At 42.3% G+C, this 19117-nt stretch overlaps 1 protein-coding gene across 2 annotated transcripts in view; it reads left to right on the top strand.

Annotated features, from left to right (window-relative positions):
* The window catches only part of pex5 (peroxisomal biogenesis factor 5), a 113491-nt gene that overhangs the window by 32415 nt on the left and 61959 nt on the right, over positions 1 to 19117 (top strand). Inside the window, exons 5-8 of one of the 2 annotated variants that reach the window (XM_084336044.1) lie at positions 4148 to 4294; positions 4992 to 5076; positions 18215 to 18305; positions 18670 to 18792. In XM_084336044.1, the coding sequence (XP_084192170.1) occupies positions 4148 to 4294; positions 4992 to 5076; positions 18215 to 18305; positions 18670 to 18792 (446 nt within the window). The remainder of the gene's footprint in view (positions 1 to 4147; positions 4295 to 4991; positions 5077 to 18214; positions 18306 to 18669; positions 18793 to 19117) is intronic. The other variant, XM_084336045.1, reaches the window with a different exon arrangement.

Raw genomic sequence — 19117 nt, 5'->3', positions numbered from 1 at the left:
ATTCCAGTAAATGCCTTTCATCACGGAATCTATATATTTTCCTGAAAAACTAGGGCTTTTAAAAATGCTATAAAACTAAAATGAACCGATTTAATAAAAATAAAAAAATCCGTTTCGACAATGTTGACTGCAAACAAGTCATTGATAAGCGACGGCCAGATTAGACACATAGCCATAATTTAAGACAGAGATTATGCGATCACAACGCAATTGAAGTGGGTCCTGGCATTTAACCATGTTTCCCATGTTAATGGCTGGCACTCAAACTGTTAATAATGCATCAATGGAGATCTATGCAGATGATACTACCGTGTATGTAGCGGCGGAACAATCTGAGTCTGTTAATAGGTTATTGCAAGATGAGATAGTGCTAATTTCCAACTGGGTAAGAGAAAATAAGTTAAAGTTAAATGTTGCAAAAACCAAGAGTATAATGATGGCCTCAAAATATACATCTAGATCAAACCCTAAATTAAATCTAGTTCTGAACTGTGCTGATATCGAACAGGTCAGTGAGGCAAAACTGCTGGGTGTTGTAATAGATGAAACACTTTCTTGGTCGAAACACATTAGCAATATGGTGGCTAAGATGAGCTGTGGTACTTCAATGATCAGAAGGTGTAGAAATCTGCTTACTAATGGTACAGCAAAGCTTGTACTACAATCTTTGGTCTTATCCCGCCTGGACTACTGTCCTACTATATGGTCTAATGCCTCTAGGCTTGATCTGAACAAACTCCAGTTAGCTCAGAACAGGGCGGCACGCCTCGCTCTGCGCTGCTCTGTGAGGAGTAGTGTTGGAGTGATGCTGCCGCACTGACCTGGATGACAGTGGAACAGAGGATGGCATGTAGCCTGCTAACTTTTTTGTTTAATATCTAATACTGGGAAACCGGAGGGTTTGCACTCACAACTGTACCCAACTAATATGAGACATGGATACAGCACAAGGCAGGCATTAGATTCATGCTTTACTTTACCTCTACCAAAAACAAATGCTCTGAAAAAGACGGTAATGTATTAGTTGCTTATTGGAATAAAATACCCAGAAATATAACTATGGTAAGGAACAAATTTATGTTTAAAAAAAAGTTTAAAATTGCGCTCATGAATAACGAGTTACATTTTGGTCATTGACTTATTATGGAAATTAGTATGGAAATATAAAGGTGATTGGTGACTTGAGAAAAGGTATGCTATAATATGAGTTAAAATCATATATATGATTTTGATCTGTTTTGTTCTTATGGACGGAATATGTAATTTGTATTTTATGGTTGAGAATTGTGATATCTAACTTATGAATATTGAGTGAGCTTTTATTCACTGTTTTGTTTGTTGTGATGTTTTCTTGTGAGTACTTCAATGTTTGTGGTTTTATATTTTTATTTAACTTTTTTTGTGTGTTTGTATTTTTAATGTTTGGACCCCAGGAAGAGTAGTCTCACTTTGGTGTAGACTAATGGGGATCCACAATAAAACAACAATAAAACAATAAAACACACACACACTTGAATTAAATAATTATTTTCTCATCCTCGTCTAGAGGTGCACCGATAGTCAGGGGTGCACTGGTGATTTCAAAGCTGGTTGCACTGTTTTTTAATGATGCCACGTGCATGCTCCCGCGCATGCGCATAAATGTTCCCTTGCGTACGCACAGACTAAAGACGATGCCTAATGCCTAATTGCCTCTACATATATTAAAAAATAATAATATATTTTTTTTATCCACTTTTTCTCCCATTTTCTATATTTTTCTCCCATCCCAATTTCGTATCATCCAATTCAACCCTCCCCTGTCACGGACGCTGTTTCTTGCCTCCCACAAGCCGGCTGCAATGTGGACTAAGTCATACATAGCACAAGTCCCCTCCGGTACTTGAGGTAACAGCAGTCGCATCTTTTCACCTGCGCAGCTCGATCTCTCAGTGGCGAGGAGTAACACGTGGGAGGCTCACGCTGCCCCCGACACTTCCTGATTCTACTGCGCAGGCGCACCAACCGACCTGTAGGAGTCGCTGTCCACAACGCCCGATCCCCACCCATCAGTTTCCCACCCCTTAATACGGCCAATGTGTATTAGTACGGACGACCAGCTAAACTGAAAGCAAATGTGGAGCGCTGGGCTTGAACTGACGAGCCCAGCGTCTCCAGAATTTTGTGGCCAGCGCCTTGCCCACTACGCCACGTAGCCGCCCTATTAAAAAATAATAATAATAATAAAAAAAAACTATTTTAATTTTTTTGCAAAATCAATTCTGCCTCTCTTTGTTAACTACAACAAGCAATGCTGTTTGTTATTTAAGATGAGGTCGGACTCGGCACTGACAGATTTGTGTTCATTGTGCTGCTTTTATAAAGCCTCAAATGACGGCTTATAATATTTCATGAAAGCAAAGTGTTTAGTTTGTCTAAGATTTAAAAAGGTTTAAACTTTACAGCACTGACAAAGTTGAACAAAGTGCTGTACAAGTCCCACAACATAAACTTTATTTTTTTTTTATCTCGAAGCTTCGAATTAAAATCTCGGCCCGAAGCTTCGAATGCCAAAAGAAAATTCGAAGGTTAGCCCTAGTAGCCAGGTGGGTACTTAGCGAGTTGGCGCTTCAGTCGAGTGCAGCGCATTCCTGTGTGCACGCGCATGCACATCTGTGCATGCTTCTGCTCACAGAGCCGGTTGCTTGGCGCGCAACCCCGTCCCATGAGCAACGCACCCCTGCCGATAGTGTCTGCAGTATCGGGGTGGGCACCACTTGACACCCAAGTACTCGGATCAGCAAATGAAGCTGTCTCGTTACCGATACATTAAAGCTACAATCTGTAATCCAAATGTAAACCCTCCGCTAAAAGCCAAACCATGGGATTGGGGAGATTTCTCATTCTTAAATGTATTGAGTGCGATCTTGGTACAAGGATTGAGTCGATGTGCCTAAATTAGCATTGTGAGTTGTGATGAGTTAGATAAATTATTGTCCATTGACGAGTCAAACATTCATTCAAGTCAAACAGTTCATGTATATGCAAAAATCTAAATTAGTCAATCAAATTACAGATTAGGCCATGGATGACATGCTTTAGTGCAATATAAAAAAATATTAAAATGTCTGCACTGTGTTAATTATTTTAAGGATAATGAAAATAAAATTGCAAACTGTCAAATGGGGGGATGGGATGTAATTACTGTGATAGTTTCATAATAGACTAATAGCCCACTAGCTGGTAAACTTAGAAGTATTGGGATTAGTACTCGACTAATCCACATGATTAAGTACTTTACTTGTATTGGTTCTGAATAATTTCTACCTCTATCCTCTGTAACATGTCTATAATCGAGGCTTGCTCTTTACCATCATCTATCCTCTATAACATGTCTATGATCTTGATCTTTACCATCATCTATCCTTTATAACGTGTCTATGATCTTGATATTAACCATCATCTATCCTTTATAACGTGTCTATGATCTTGATCTTTACCATCATCTATCCTTTATAACGTGTCTATGATCTTGATCTTTACCATCATCTAGCCTTTATAACGTGTCTATGATCTTGATATTTACCATCATCTATCCTTTATAACGTGTCTATGATCTTGATATTTACCATCATCTATCCTTTATAACGTGTCTATGATCTTGATATTTACCATCATCTATCCTTTATAACGTGTCTATGATCTTGATATTTACCATCATCTATCCTCTATATAACGTCTCTATGATCTTGATCTTTACCATCATCTATCCTCTATATAACGTCTCTATGATCTTGATATTTACCATCATCTATCCTCTATATAACGTCTCTATGATCTTGATCTTTACCATCATCTATCCTCTATATAACGTCTCTATGATCTTGATCTTTACCATCATCTATCCTCTATATAACGTCTCTATGATCTTGATATTTACCATCATCTATCCTCTATATAACGTGTCTATGATCTTGATCTTTACCATCATCTATCTTCTATATAACGTCTCTATGATCTTGATATTTACCATCATCTATCTTCTATATAACGTCTCTATGATCTTGATATTTACCATCATCTATCCTCTATAACGTGTCTATTATCAAGGCTTGATCTTTCCTATGGACCTTGTTGAGAGTCGTTGTGTCTTAATTCCATCCTGTAGCTCCAGGGGTGGCAGCGTTGGCTCTTTCTGGTGATTGGGCGGCTGAGTTCCTGCCAGGTGCTGACACTGCCTCTTCGGCAGGGCTTACCGGTCTCACTGACACGGCTGATGCTGATTGGACGAGAGAGTTTATCGCTGAAGCCGCAGGTAGCTTTGCGCCGATGTTGTTTTTGACTTGCTTCTCCATCTCCCTCTGTCTCTCTACAAACATACACCTCCCTCACTCACTCACTCACTCACTCACTCAGTCACTTTAGCATGAACACACACACACACACACATGCTGCACACGCTCACAATCAAATGGTCACTTTACACAATGAAAAGTCACTTTAAAAACAAGAACGGGAGTGGTTCTTGTATAGTAAACAGATGGATAGCAAGCTAGCATAAGGATACATAGTACAACTGTAGATTGTATAATATAGCATTGTATAGTAATGTACATAAGACCCAGTGCCTCATCCGTATCTAACAGTGTATTGCACTATCGCAGGACCTTAGCATGTCTTACCATGCTTTTTGTAAACTTCATGTACATATACCTGTTATGTCTTATTCTTATTACTTGTATTATTGCACAAATGTCTTATTCTCATCCTATTGGATTCTTATTATTGTATTATTGCATTATTGTATTATTGCACAATCATTGCGGGCAAGACCCCCCACATTTCACTGTATGCTTGTATGCCGTGACAAATAAAACTCTTGACTTGACTTGTAGTAATAGTAGTGCTGATCTAGGAGCAGTTGTTAACACATTAATTTCAAGATTTCAAAGGCAAGCTAGTCTGGGATAATGTATCCATCTGTGGCTTACAGTTAGTTCTCTGTGTGTCAGACCCGGGCCGCTGGGCAGAGGAGTACTTGGAGCAGTCGGAAGAGAAGCTGTGGCTGGGAGACCTGGGAGACAAGGAACACGAGTGGTGAGAACAGTGGAACGCCATAGAATTTTAATTTGTAGAATGGCTATTCCCATTCAAACCTGTATCCTTGAGTAGTCACTTGGCTGGTCCACCTTAAAACGGCTGCCATGGAATGTTTGATAATGTTGTCAGTGGGAGTTGAGCCTGATAACGCGAGACTCTCTGAGCCGTTCGCCTTCCCAGCCGATGGCGGACATTTCTAAAGCGGTTGTGATCAGTCATTCATTCGAACCTCCAATCTGCACCGAAATTATACTGACCATCATAATAATTATAATAATAAATCAATAGCGTCTTTCAAGAAACCCAAGGTCGCTTCACAGTCAAGAGGGCTAGGGAATAGAGGGCAATAGGGGAAGGGGGGGGATGAGGGGCAGGTAGAGGGATAACAAAACCTAAATGTAATCTAAACTAACTAGTGGGGAAAGCCTTGGTGAAAAGGTGCGTTTTGAGAGCTGTTTTGAAGGTGTCCAGGGTTGGGGGGTTGTGCATTTCGGGGTGGGAGATAGTTCCAGAGGGTAGGGGACGCCACACTGAAGGCTCTGTCACCGAAAGTCCGCAACCTGGTGCAAGGGATGAAGAGGAGACCCAGATCAGAGGATTGTAGGTTCCGGGATGGAGTGTGCTGGTGGAGGAGATCAGATGGGTATCGGGGGGCGAGGGCATGGAGGGACTTGTAGGTGAGGAGCAGGAGTTTGAAGGTGATGCGGAACTTGACTGGGAGCCAGTGGAGGTGGATGAGGGTGGGGGTGATGTGCTGCCAGGGCTTGGTGTGAGTGAGAGCCCTGGCAGCTGAGTTCTGAACATACTGGAGCCTGTCCAGGGCTTTGCTGGGTACCCCGAACAGGACTCTGTTGCAGTAGTCCAACCGGGAGGTGATGAATGAGTGGATCAGGGTCTCAGCCACAGAATCTGAGAGTGAGGGTCGGAGACGGGAGATGTTCCTGAGGTGATAGAAGGCAGACTTGGTAACGAATTTGATGTGCGAGTGAAATGGAAGTGTGGAGTCGAGGGTGACGCCCAGGTTACGGACTACGAAGATGGGGAGATGGAACAGCCGTCAACGTGGAGGAGGTGATCTCCAACCTTCCGGAGCAGTGCCTTGGGGGCCACAACCATGAGCTCTGTCTTTTTGCTGTTTAGTTTAAGTAGTTTGGTTGACATTATGGCGTGGAGGCAGTTGACTAAAGACTGTGGGGGGAGCTGGGAGGATGGTGAGGTGCTGAGATAGAGCTGAGTATCATCAGCGTAGCAGTGGAATTTGAGGCCGTAGTGACTGTTACGCACCCCAGTGGAGGGGCGCAACACAAGGCAACAGACAAAATAGGTGAGGGTGCAGCGACACACCAGGGCCCTATTCCCCGTACCTGGTTCAACTAAGTCGATCAAGAGTCCCATTATCCATATTCAATTAACCCGATGTTTGAATCCGGGATTTTCCTGTTCCTCGAAGGTGGATTCAGTCTTGTTCATTTAAACCAGACTTGAGACTCAGGATAATTGCGCGCGCCCGCCTCAGCTGAAAAGACAGCAAGTGTCGATAGCAGAAATCCTGATTTTCTAACGGCATTGATTGATTGATTGATTGATTAAAAACTTTATTAACAGATTGCAGAATGGGTACAATACAGTACGGCTCAATAGCCTCGCCGACAAGTTAAATGCATAATCTATAGGCTAATTTTAAATCCCTCATTACCCCAATCAATCAGATTATATTTCTTTAAACGTACCTGCTGAATGAATAATCAAATGAGATCTTGCTAGCGAAAATAATTAGTTCAGCTCTTTCAGAATAACGATAAAAACAAGCCCAAATAGTATATCTAATTGATACGAATTATATCATGAGGATATCTGTATGTGCTTAGGTATTATGTACTATATAAATACATGGTTTCCAAAGAGAGGCTTGGAGGAAGGCTTGCAGTTACACTATTAATCAGGTTTTAATCTGTTTCGGACCTAATCCATACATGCATTGAATTGATTACCATTTGGTTTATACCAGTGCCACCTCATGTTCATCATCAGATAACAGTGCTTGAAAAGATAAATGCATTTTCTCAAATTCATTCATCAAAAACGTCAATGGCTCATTCAATTTATCAAGTCACGTCACGTCATCAAATCCATCAAACAGCGCATCTCCTCATATTTTAATTCCAGTTACAATATCACAATAACGTGTGACACTGTCACAGTGATACAATTAAATACTCCACAGATTCAGATTCCTCATAATTCATATCCACAATCCGCGCATAGACGCTTCAGCTTGAATGAAACGCATCCGGGTGCTCCGTTAAGCAAATACACAGCGAAGAATATTAAACTAATCAGAGCCAAACACCCGATAGGTTTCATTCATTAAAAATATCCCAGCGGGATTCACATTTGCAATGATCCGTTTAGTCAGTTATTAAAATAACTGTGTCGCGACTCGCGAGCGCCGTATCCGTATAAATATGACGTGCATTATATAGGACAAAGTAAGTTCATAGGCTGAATATGATTTATTATCAGCGTTACTGTAGACCTATTATTTTACATTTCAAACGAAGCACAAAAACATAATTCCGAATGGCATAATGGGATCTAGACTGTGAGAAATATTTCAGGAAGGGAGCTGGGATTTCTTTGCGGGGGCGTGGCCATAGTTCATCCAGCTAACTGAACTTAACCCTGCCCTCGACCAGGTTCAAACTTTTTGATCTGTTGTCATAGTGATTTAGACAATCGAGCGTCGGGGAATGGAAAGGTCTGGCTTAAGTCAAGCTATGCTGAAAATTATCCGGCTAACTCAGTTAGCCAGGTACGGGGAACGGGGCCCTGGAGACAGTTTGCAAAATAATAGTATTTATTTACAAACACAGCAACACAGAGAGCAAGGAGGACTACCAGTGGCACCAAATCAAACACAAAAAGGAAAAGAAAACCCACCCCCCTTTACAGGCGCCAAGCGCCCAAAAGTACAGCGGGTGGTGCTCACTCTAAAACTAGGGTTTTAACATCAGGTCACCTATGTGATGCAAAATGTAGACCCCAGGGTATCTTCCTGTCCTCACTTGTCCCTGTGTGTGAAAACTAAATTTGAATATACAGAAAGACAATCACCATAGGCTGGGTGACAAACAAATGTACACAGGTTAGGGTTAGAACAGAAATGTGCAACAAATACCACTAAAGATATGTTTAAAGCTCTGCTACCAGCTCTCACAAAAAGCACACACTAGAGATGAGGTTATTTTTTTTTTTTTCTTTTTTTACTTTTTTTTTTTTAGCGTTTATCGCTTTTCTGGTCAAGCATGACCGACAGAAACAGGTTGAAATGGGATGTAGAGCAGGGGAAGACACTCTGAGAAAATACGGCGGGTCCGGGAATCGAACTCGTGTACCCCAGATCCGTGACGAGCACGGTTTTCCCCGACGCAGAAATAGCGCAGAGATATGCGGTGAGCTACGGGAGCTCCCGAGATAAGGTTCTTTAAACCCACGGCGCAAGTATAAGAGCTCACACCAGCAGCTCTACACAAAAGACACCAAAAACGCCACAGCTCTACAATAAAGTATAACACAAAAGATATTCCTACAAACTAACAGCGCAAAGAAACAGAGCCTTCACCAGCTCTACCAAACATACCCCAAAGAGCCACGGCTCTATACAAAAAGACAGAGAGCGAGCACTGACACAAACTGGGACATATGAAGGGAGTGTGGGTAGGGATGGGTACCGAATTCGGTACTTTTGAGGCACCGAACCGAAACACGTCGGTACTACCGAGTATCGAATCAAGTGAGAAACCAAAAATAAAATTAAAAAAAGAATTAAAAAAGTTTTTTTTATTGTTTTTTTTTATTTTTTTATTTTTTTAATTTATTTTTAATTTTTTTCATGTCAACGTTCACACGCACAATATATGCTTACCTAGGATTTTACTTGATTCAACAACAAAGCAGTCGGAGCAATGACAAGCCGAAAACTGTCGAAATTGTAGTTATTTGAAGTTTGGATTTTTTTTTTTACGACTGAGGTAGGTAAATAAAATTTCTTGAGACTAAAGTACCGAAAAAAGGTACCGTTGGGTACCGGTATCGATTCACAGGTACCGGTACCGGTATCGGTTCAAATGTGAAAGGTACCCATCCCTAAGTGTGGGGGTTGATTGCAGAGTGGGATCAGGCGGTGCTGGGGAAGTGGAGTGCTGATTGCAACCAGGTGGTGCTGGGGACTGGAACCAGGGGATGCATCTGGGAAAACAGATATGGAGAAACAGGGGGGAGAGACAGAAGACAACAACAACCAAGACCAGACAACATGCATAAAACACATAACATAAATCCCCATACATAAAAGGACAGCGTCCGTAACAGTGACGTATGATCTGACCGAGGGGGAGCATGTAAATGGTGAAAAGTAGGGGACCCAGCATGGAGCCTTGGGGGACACCGTGGTTGACTGGGGCCGACGGGGGAGGATGAGCCGCTGATGCTGACAAACTGAGACCTTTGAGAGATATGAGTGAAACCGTGACAGAGCTGTACCGGTGATGCCAAGGTTGTCGGAGGGGCATTTGAGGAGGACTGCGTGAAATACTGTGTCAAACGCCACGGAGAGGTCGAGAAGGATGAGGAGGCTGATGTGTCCGGAGTCTGCAGCAAGGCACCTCATCAATAATGGTTGATGAGGTGGGAAGATGCAGAAGTGCCCTGCATTCACTTCAATGAATGGTGCTATAAAAATACCACCTTAACACATTGAGTGCCAGCCACGAGAAATCTCGTTATTTCATGCCATGCGTTGAGTGCCAACGACGAGAAATCTCGTTATTTAGTCGTTATTTTTTTAATTAGCGATTTCCATTCATTTTTCATCAATCTAGCCTCACGTTACCACTGGGGATCTATCTGAGCTTGAACAGGGAAAATACCGCCCCCTATCGTCTCCGGATGGTATTGCACCCATTGGATTGGACTGAATGAAATGGATGGGAAAAAAAGACTCCGGAATCCACATTTTACTTGTCAGGCATGTAACCGGAGACGATCCCATTCATTGCCGAGCCGCAGAACAGCGTGGAGTATGTGTTTCCAGTACCCAGCGTTGGATCAATAAACACGATCGATATTTGGAATGCCGATCAGGAATTGGAATAATCTTTTTGGAGAACATCTGATCTGAGGTAAGGAATCTATTTTACCAGTCTTGGGATAATCAGAGTTTTTTTTAACCTATATCTCAGCGTGTCCCATATGTGTGTGTGTGTGTGTGTGTACTGATCAGGAAATAAATAATAGATTTTTCAGCCCGCTTCTCTAGCGTGCATAAGTACACATATACTATCGATAATCTAGCGTTTATTTGAAAATGATTCATAAATAGGCCGAAAAATGACAACGTGTTTTGTGTATTCCACTAAAGGGCGTTTATCACAGAATCTTAAAAAAAATGTCTGCAGTAATTCCTAAAAAGCGAGTTATAGGCCCTGACCGCATATGATAGATTATCGATTGGCATTTCTTTCCTATACACGCTATATTAAAAAATTCAAATGTATATGATCGGTATACAATATGCTTCATCATGCGTGAAGGAAAAGGGGGGGGGGCGGTCGTTTATAATTCCTTGATCATCAGTAACGGCTTTATTTAGTATGGGTTGATATGTTGATCAGATATAGTATAGGAATACGTGGTGGTGTTTGCAGGGCTAAAACTATATTATATATTATAGCTATGGATATAATACTATTGCCCATTTGACATCTAGTATCTATCGTTCAATATGTAAAAAAAATTAAATAAAAATCATTCCTGTTCCAAAATCATTCCATTCATTCCTGTTTTATACCGTGGTGAATATAAGTATGGTTTTAGGGTAATTCCTGGGAGGCTGATAATAGCCCCCAATGTGTATTATACTAAATGCATTGGCGTTCCGTCCCTACACATGCTACAATAAAAAAATCAAATGCATATGATAGGTATTATGTTCCATCATGAATGCATGAAAGGGTCGTTTTTTTATGCTTTGATTGTCACCAACGGAATATGTTATGGACTAGCGTTACACACATACGCTCGGATCGCAATGAAGGCATGCTTTGATCAACGCAAGATTGATATCATATAGCCCTTACCTTGACTAGGATGTTCCCCAAAAAGAATATTCCAATTATCTGATCGCGAGTTCCAGTATTGGTGTCGATCGTGTCGCCAACCAGAGCATATGAGTGGCGCGGAGCGCGAGCGGAGCGGGTGGATTTTTAAAGTGAGCGCGGAGTGGGTTTTAAAATGGGTCAGAGTGACTTCCGGAGCGAGAGCTGTCCTCCGCTCCGAGCCGCTCAGTGCACACGATCACACAGTGGTTTAAACTGATGTAATATACATGTAGTACAATGCCAAAGCAATAGGTGGCGATGTAGTTCAAACATGAAGGCCATTTTCAACCAATCAGAAGGGTTAAGGCGTCACTAGTCACTACACATCCTGCTAAGTCAAAACAGAAATCCGCCATCTTTAAATCACCTCAGGAAGTATTTAGCAACATTTATTTTCAGCAAGAAACAAACAAAGTGCAATAAAAAAAAATGATACATTCACTGTGTTCTGCCTCATTTATTGATGAAACGAAACCAACATCAACACAATGTACCACCAAGAGCGGAGAGTTTAGTCTCACAAAAAGAGCGCTGATGTTGTTAGCTTACATGCTAACGTGAATGGGATCTGCCAGTATAAACACTTAGCATTGCGGCTAGGCTAGCGTACATTAGCATAGTAAAGCTAGTAGAATGGTTGAAAACATTATTTAACAGATTGCAGAATGGGTACAATACAATACGGCTCAATACAAACAATTGTTAAGGGGCCCAGGGGGTGCAGACTGTTGTAGTTTGGTCAAATCAAGCTAATTTACATCATGCTCCAAAAAAAATTAAAAATTCTGCTGAGCGGGTAGGAGCGCGCGGAGCGCTTGATGCGCAAATGAAGGTGAGCGCTGAGCGAGCGCTGAGCGGCTTGGGGGGGGGGGGGGGCAACATGAGCGAATGAGAGCGGAACTACGGCGTCCAGAGCGAAGAGCGGATTTCTCGGCCGCTCCGCGCCGCTCATAGGCTCCGTCGCCAACATAATCCGCCATACATCATCCATCTGGAGCATTTGACGCTCCTCAAGCCGATCGGGACAACCGCTCCCCTTGCCCGACATGGAAAAGTCCGGACCTATATAATCGACGCACAGCTCAAGACACAGAGTTTCAAAGGGTGCTCGATACCGCCGCCTGGTAGGATGCGGCCGGTATTGCACTTTTGGGATCTCAGACTCATTCCCTATGATAACACCAGGCTCCCTGGATGGATAATGAATGGAAATATCGAATAAAAGAAATAACGATGAAAACCCGACTTTTCTCTGGTTTGGCGCTCAAGCGTCAGCGAGTTAACCCGAGATATCTTGGGTCTGGCCCCGAATGTGTTAAGTAGACCAGCTGCCTCCACCAGTAACACTAACTTCACACAGCATTTTAATGCTAAAAGCGAAAGCTGTCAATTTTTTTTGGTTGCACTGTGAAGCAAAACATCATGTTGGCAAGTAGCTGTACATCAAGCTAGCTAACTAGCTGAGTTGTAGCTAATGCAACATTGTCACAGAAAGAAGATTGATTGATTGAAAACTTTATTAACAGATTGCAGAATGGGTACAATACAGTACATCTCAATACACACAATTGTTGACACATTACGAGTTACGCCGTTTTTGCCCGCCATGCGTTGAACACCAAGAACGACTTTTTTGGGATCAATATTTAATTTTTTCGCCATGGCATTCATAATTCATCCAGCCAACCTCCGGACTGCAGTGGGACCCTGTATGAGATTGCAACGCCTCAATACCGCCGCCTGGTGGATGGTCGGGCGAGTTACACTGTCGCCAAAACCGGAAGTGCCGATCGGTGCATCGAGGAAATCCCTCCGGCAGTGATATCTTGTTACGTGGCTCCAGACAAACACTATAGTGCATTTGGATCGCTTTCTAAACTTAATAATCGATATGATTTCGGCGTTTATTGCGCCATACAAACCGGAAATGGATCTAGGAGATCGGCGTCAAATAATTGGGATCTTTTTCCTCCAGTCTCATCGGCGAACGGTAAGAGGACAGTAACGTTATTTTCAGCCCAATTGTTTATTCATTTCACTGCAAACCATCTGATCAATATATCAACCCATACTAAATAAAGCCGTTACTGATGATCAAGGAATTATAAACGACCCCCCCCCCCCCCTTTCCTTCACGCATGATTAAGCATAATGTATACCGATTATATACATTTGAATTTTTTAATATAGCGTGTATAGGAAAGAAACGCCAATCGATAATCTATCATATGCTTCAGGGCCTATAACTACTGTTTTTGGAATTACAGCTGAAAAGATTAAAAACATACTTATATTCTCGACGCTCACAACAATGTATGAATGAAAAAAATATAACGTTCCCACATCCTGAACGATAGATAATCGATGTTGAATGGGCCATAGTAATGTCAATATAATACAATTTAAAAAGTTATAGCCCTGCAAAGAAGGTAAACATCTCCATAGGCTTTCAACGGTGGCAGAGAGGGGTATGAGATGGGCATAACCATGGCGCCCAATGTGTTAAGGGGATGCAGACCAGAGAAAGACTTTCGTCTTGTTTACATCAGGGTCCCCCATTTTCAATTCATCATAACATATATGACATACATGCGTACTGTTGCATCTAGACATTTATGACATACCAGATCTACAAATATACAGTACTGTTTATGTGTACAAAAGGAGTCTAAAAAGAGAGTATATACATTTGAGGGGGAAGAAACTGTACATTGGAGGGTGGGGGGTTGGGTGGGTGGAGTGGGGGGGGGGGGGGGGGTGTTGGGTAGGCGGGGGGGAACTGTACATTGGAGGGGGTTGGGTTTAGACTTACAATCTATCTGGATTACTTCAAAATCAATACTTCAAAATCAAACTTCAAATACAAAATTAAACATCTCAAAACATTTCAATGCAAATAAAACACATTTAGCATATCCAGCATTTACAGTTGGTCAAATCAGACCAGTCGTCCGGTAATCGGAAGGTTCCCGGTTCAATTCCAGCTGTTCCAGTCATGTTAGTATCCAATTGAAGGCAAGGATCTGTGGAACACTACTGATAGTTTTGTCCCAAAAACAATCTAAATTGGAATAACTGCCATTGTTTATGTTGCTGATTGCCATAGCTTTTACATTCTCAGATGATAGCTATGTAAAACATTTCTATAGCTATGCCTTCTCTTCTTCAGTTGACATTGTTATGCTGAAATCCCAGATGCTGGTGTTTCACAAATGTGGTCGGATCAAAGTGTCCACTGTGGAGAGCTCCGGTACCGCTTCAGACAGAAGGCTCTGGTTTCCTTCTGGAGTTTATGTTTATGTTTATGTTTATTAAAGGATCCCCATCAGAGACACATGAAAGAGCCTCTAGTGTTCCTGGGGTCCTGGACAAAACAAATACAATACAAATGTACAACAAGAAATATACGAATAAAAAATTAAAACAACACATAAATTAAAAATGTATACAAATATACAAATTTACATTATAAAATCTAACATTCCAGTCAAAAAAAATTAAAAGATAAAATACACCGATAACAGTTACATACTTGACATGTTTGCAAGATATCTCTTAATATTTGTTTTGAAAGTAATTGTATTATGTATTGTGGATGAGATGTTTTTCGGCAGTCTCAGAATCTTGGTGCCCTCTGGTGAACCAGCCCGCGTAACACCAGTTTAAGCTGAACCAAAGTTACACCACCCTCCGTCATTAATGGAGGGCATTGCTCAATGCACAAGGCAGTTTATTAAGTTGAGTTTATTAATTATTTGGTCTGACGTTCTAGTGAACCCAGCATTGGCCATCTCTTCCACAAGTTCGGCCTATAGCTTGCTCTTTCTACTACTACTCTCTGGCTGTTCCTGGAACTCTGTTGATGCCCAAATTGCCACCAAGCATTTTGTTTCCTTGGCAGACCACTGCAAATAATTCTGTTCCATTGACTTACATTGTTGACATTGTTGTCGGTCGCTGGCTTCGTCTCCTTCCTTCTTCCTTTTGTCTTCACAGCCTAGAATATGACGTCATGGTTTGCATTTTTGGTTCCAGCTGAGAACCAATTTTTCAAGTTCCGAACCAATTTTTTTTCGGTCTGAATCTTTCAGTTTCGGTCTCAAAATGTGGTTTTGAACCAGAACCAGCCCAGTGCCCTGCCGGTGTGAAAGGCCTATGGGTCACTTGTAGGGCTTTTCCACTACCTTGCCGTGCCTGTGTAGGTACACAACCTGAAAAACAGTCTGGGCCCCTGGGGATAGAGGTCAAGTCTTTGCTACAGTCTGAGATTATATGACACAACAAATCTACAAAATGAAAACCGAGACTGAGGCTATCTATCTAGCAGAGGGGGGGGTCGTAAACTGAGGTCTGGATTGGAACGTCAGGGGTCTGGATTGAGAAAGGGACCCAGACTGCTGCTGAGCTCTCTGGGGTGGGGGTTGAAAATTGCCATATTTTAAAGATGTAATCAAAAATGATATTCTGATTAAACCTTTTCCCCAATGTAATTTGAGTTTATTATAGTTACTTATCTTTTGTAATCTGATTACATAACCCCCGAAATTGTAGTAAGTTACTACCCAATCCTGATGATGACTACTGTCTCGAGCAATTATGTGTCTACACAAGTTGTTTACATCCATAGCTAGATTTCTATGTTGACATCTAAACTTCTATCTACTGTATGTTTTCAACTGCCTTGCTACATCCTACATTAGCTGCCTAATGGTGCTACGTGAGGTTAATGGTGCTACGTGAGGCTAATGGTGCTACGTGAGGCTAATGGTGCTACGTGAGGCTAATGGTGCTACGTGAGGTTAATGGTGCTACGTGAGGCTAATGGTGCTACGTGAGGCTAATGATGTTACGTGAGGCTAATGGTGCTACGTGAGGTTAATGGTGCTACGTGAGGCTAATGGTGTTACGTGAGGCTAATGGTACTACGTGAGGCTAATGGTGCTACGTGAGGCTAATGGTACTACGTGAGGTTAATGGTGCTACGTGAGGCTAATGGTACTACGTGAGGCTAATGGTACTACGTGAGGCTAATGGTGCTACGTGAGGCTAATGGTGCTACGTGAGGCTAATGGTGCTACGTGAGGTTAATGGTGCTACGTGAGGCTAATGGTGCTACGTGAGGCTAATGGTGCTACGTGAGGCTAATGGTACTACGTGAGGCTAATGGTGCTACGTGAGGCTAATGGTGCTACGTGAGGTTAATGGTGCTACGTGAGGCTAATGGTGCTACGTGAGGCTAATGGTACTACGTGAGGCTAATGATGTTACGTGAGGCTAATGGTACTACGTGAGGCTAATTGTACTACGTGAGGCTAATGGTGCTACGTGAGGCTAATGGTGCTACGTGAGGCTAATGGTGCTACGTGAGGCTAATGGTGCTACGTGAGGCTAATGGTACTACGTGAGGCTAATGGTGCTACGTGAGGCGAATGGTGCTACGTGAGGCTAATGGTGCTACGTGAGGCTAAAGGTGCTACGTGAGGTTAATGGTGCTACGTGAGGCTAATGGTATTACGTGAGGCTAATGGTATTGATTGATTGATTGAAAACTTTATTAACAGATTGCAGAATGGGTACAGTACAGCTCAATAGTATACAATTGTTAAGGGGATGGGTGGGGGGACTGTACATTGGAGGTGGGTGCGGTGGGGGGGTTGGGTAGGAGGGGTGGGTGGGGGACACTGTACAACTGTACAAGCAAAACTGTACATTGGAATATTGACAACCATACTTGGTCATTTACTGTACATTGGAGGGGGTTGGGTTAGGACATTTACAGGGGCCAGTTTTGAATTGCAGTCTCCCGTAGGTGTTCTTTGAGAGTGGTTTTAAAAGTGGGTAGTGATTCACATTCCTTTACAGCTTTGGGTAGGGCGTTCCACATTGATGTGGCATAATTGCGAAACGTGTTTAGTCCCTTGTTTGAGCCGAATCTGGGTTTAACATGGGAGCTCCCTCTGGTGTTGTGATCGTGGTATTCACTGACCTTTGGGAAGTATTTTGACATGTACATGGGTACCTTGGTCGTGTAGTGTATCTTGTAGACCAGGCCCATTGCAAGTTGCTGTACTCTGTCGTCTACTCTAAGCCATCCTAGGTTGTCAAAGTGGGCAGGGGTGAGGTGGGTTCTAGGAGTAAGGTCAAGCAGTAGTCTGACCAGTTAGCTTTGAGATGTTTGTAATTTTGTTTTTAGTGCCTTTGAGGTGCTTGGTACCATGCGGTGCAAGCATAGTCATAGTACCCTTGAATGAGTGCTCCTGCCAGAGTCTTCAGGGTATTCTTGTTTACCAGAGAGGAGATCCGGTACAAGAATCTAGTTCGTTGGTTGACTTTTTTTATTACCTTGGATGCCATTTTGTCACAGGAAAGATTTGCCTCTAGGATGGAATCTAGGTATGTAATTTCATCTTTCCTTGTGACAATATTGTCACCCACTGTAACTGAGAAGCCGTCGGTCTTGCTGAGTTTGTTATTTGATCCGAAGAGAATGGACTCTGTTTTGCCCATGTGTAATGATAGTTTGTTATCAGCGAGCCAGGTGCAGATTCTGCCTAGTTCCGAGCTGAGGGCTTTTTCAACCTGTAACTTGTTCTTGTCAGAGACCAGCAGGGCTGAGTCGTCTGTGAACAAGAACAAGTTGCAGTCACAAGCTGACGACATGTCATTTGCATAAATTAGGAAGAGGACTCAAGAGTATACTGTCCACAGAATCATGGCGTGGTGATCAGATTCATGTAGGAACTGTTTTCTATCAAAGTACACCAACCATACAAAACCTGAAAGGAGATTTGAGATCATGGCTATGTTATCACAGTTCTCCATTTGATGTAGAAGTAACCAGCCAATCCAAGTGATGATATAGAGGTACATTTGTTTTGTGGCTCACCTGACTTGTAATATTGAGGTCATCTGCTGGCTTCCTATATACATTAATAATAAATCATTATTAATAATTCTGTCTTGTATTGATTCATTAGGACAAAAGAGTACCAGCCAGGAGAAGAGTTGAAGCAAACAGCCAATGAACTTGTGTCAAAGGTTGACGACCCCAAGTTACAGAATACAGAGGTGAGCTGTGGGTGTGTGTGTGCACCTGTTTGTCATTGGTTCACTTTTATATCTTAGGTTTCATGCCTTTTTACATATCTATCACCATACCCTTTCCCCATTCCTTTAAAGTTACGGTAGTGTCGTTCTGTAATAACAGTCTCAGTGGTAATTTTGTTCCTGCGGTTGCCTTCTCTCAGTTACTGCCTCTGGCCAGCCTCCCATGTTGGCTTGATGTCAGTTAAAACAATATGTTAGCTGCAAAGAAATACATGAGAATGATCTTAACCCCTGAATGCAAATGTGATCCCCCCCCCTTAGTGATGGTAATAGTAATAGCACTGTATCGTTGTTGTTGTTGTTTGTTTTTTTCATTGTTGTGTAGTTCCTGCGGTTCATTAGGCAGATTGGCGAGGGCAGTGTCACAGTGGAAGACAAGACAAACGAACAAGACACAGATAAAGCTCAGGCCAAGGAGGCTCAGAACTGGGCCTCCAACCTCAACCAGGTACGAGCCTACCTCCCCCACGAGGAGGGAATTGGTTACAGCAACTGGGAGCCCACAGGAAGCCATGTTGGATCACTTTTATTATTATGTGTGCCCTATTTGTGACTCATCACCCCCAATATCTGATGCAAGCGTAATATTTTCCACAAATTGTAACCAAAAAGCAGCCACCCACTGCTCTCCCTGTAATATGAATCTCTGGGAAGACTGCACGCCATTTCAGATGGAAAGTGTTTTCTTGAGGATTCTTGGGAATATAGGAACTCGGCTTTCAGTACTATTATATTTTATGTGCAAAGTTGTGCATAATAGCTGAAACACGCTG

This window comes from Notolepis coatsorum (genome assembly GCF_963971535.1).
Source record: "Notolepis coatsorum genome assembly, chromosome: 19".
Classification (NCBI taxonomy): domain Eukaryota; kingdom Metazoa; phylum Chordata; class Actinopteri; order Aulopiformes; family Paralepididae; genus Notolepis; species Notolepis coatsorum.
This window is presented reverse-complemented; position numbering and strand designations above follow the sequence as displayed.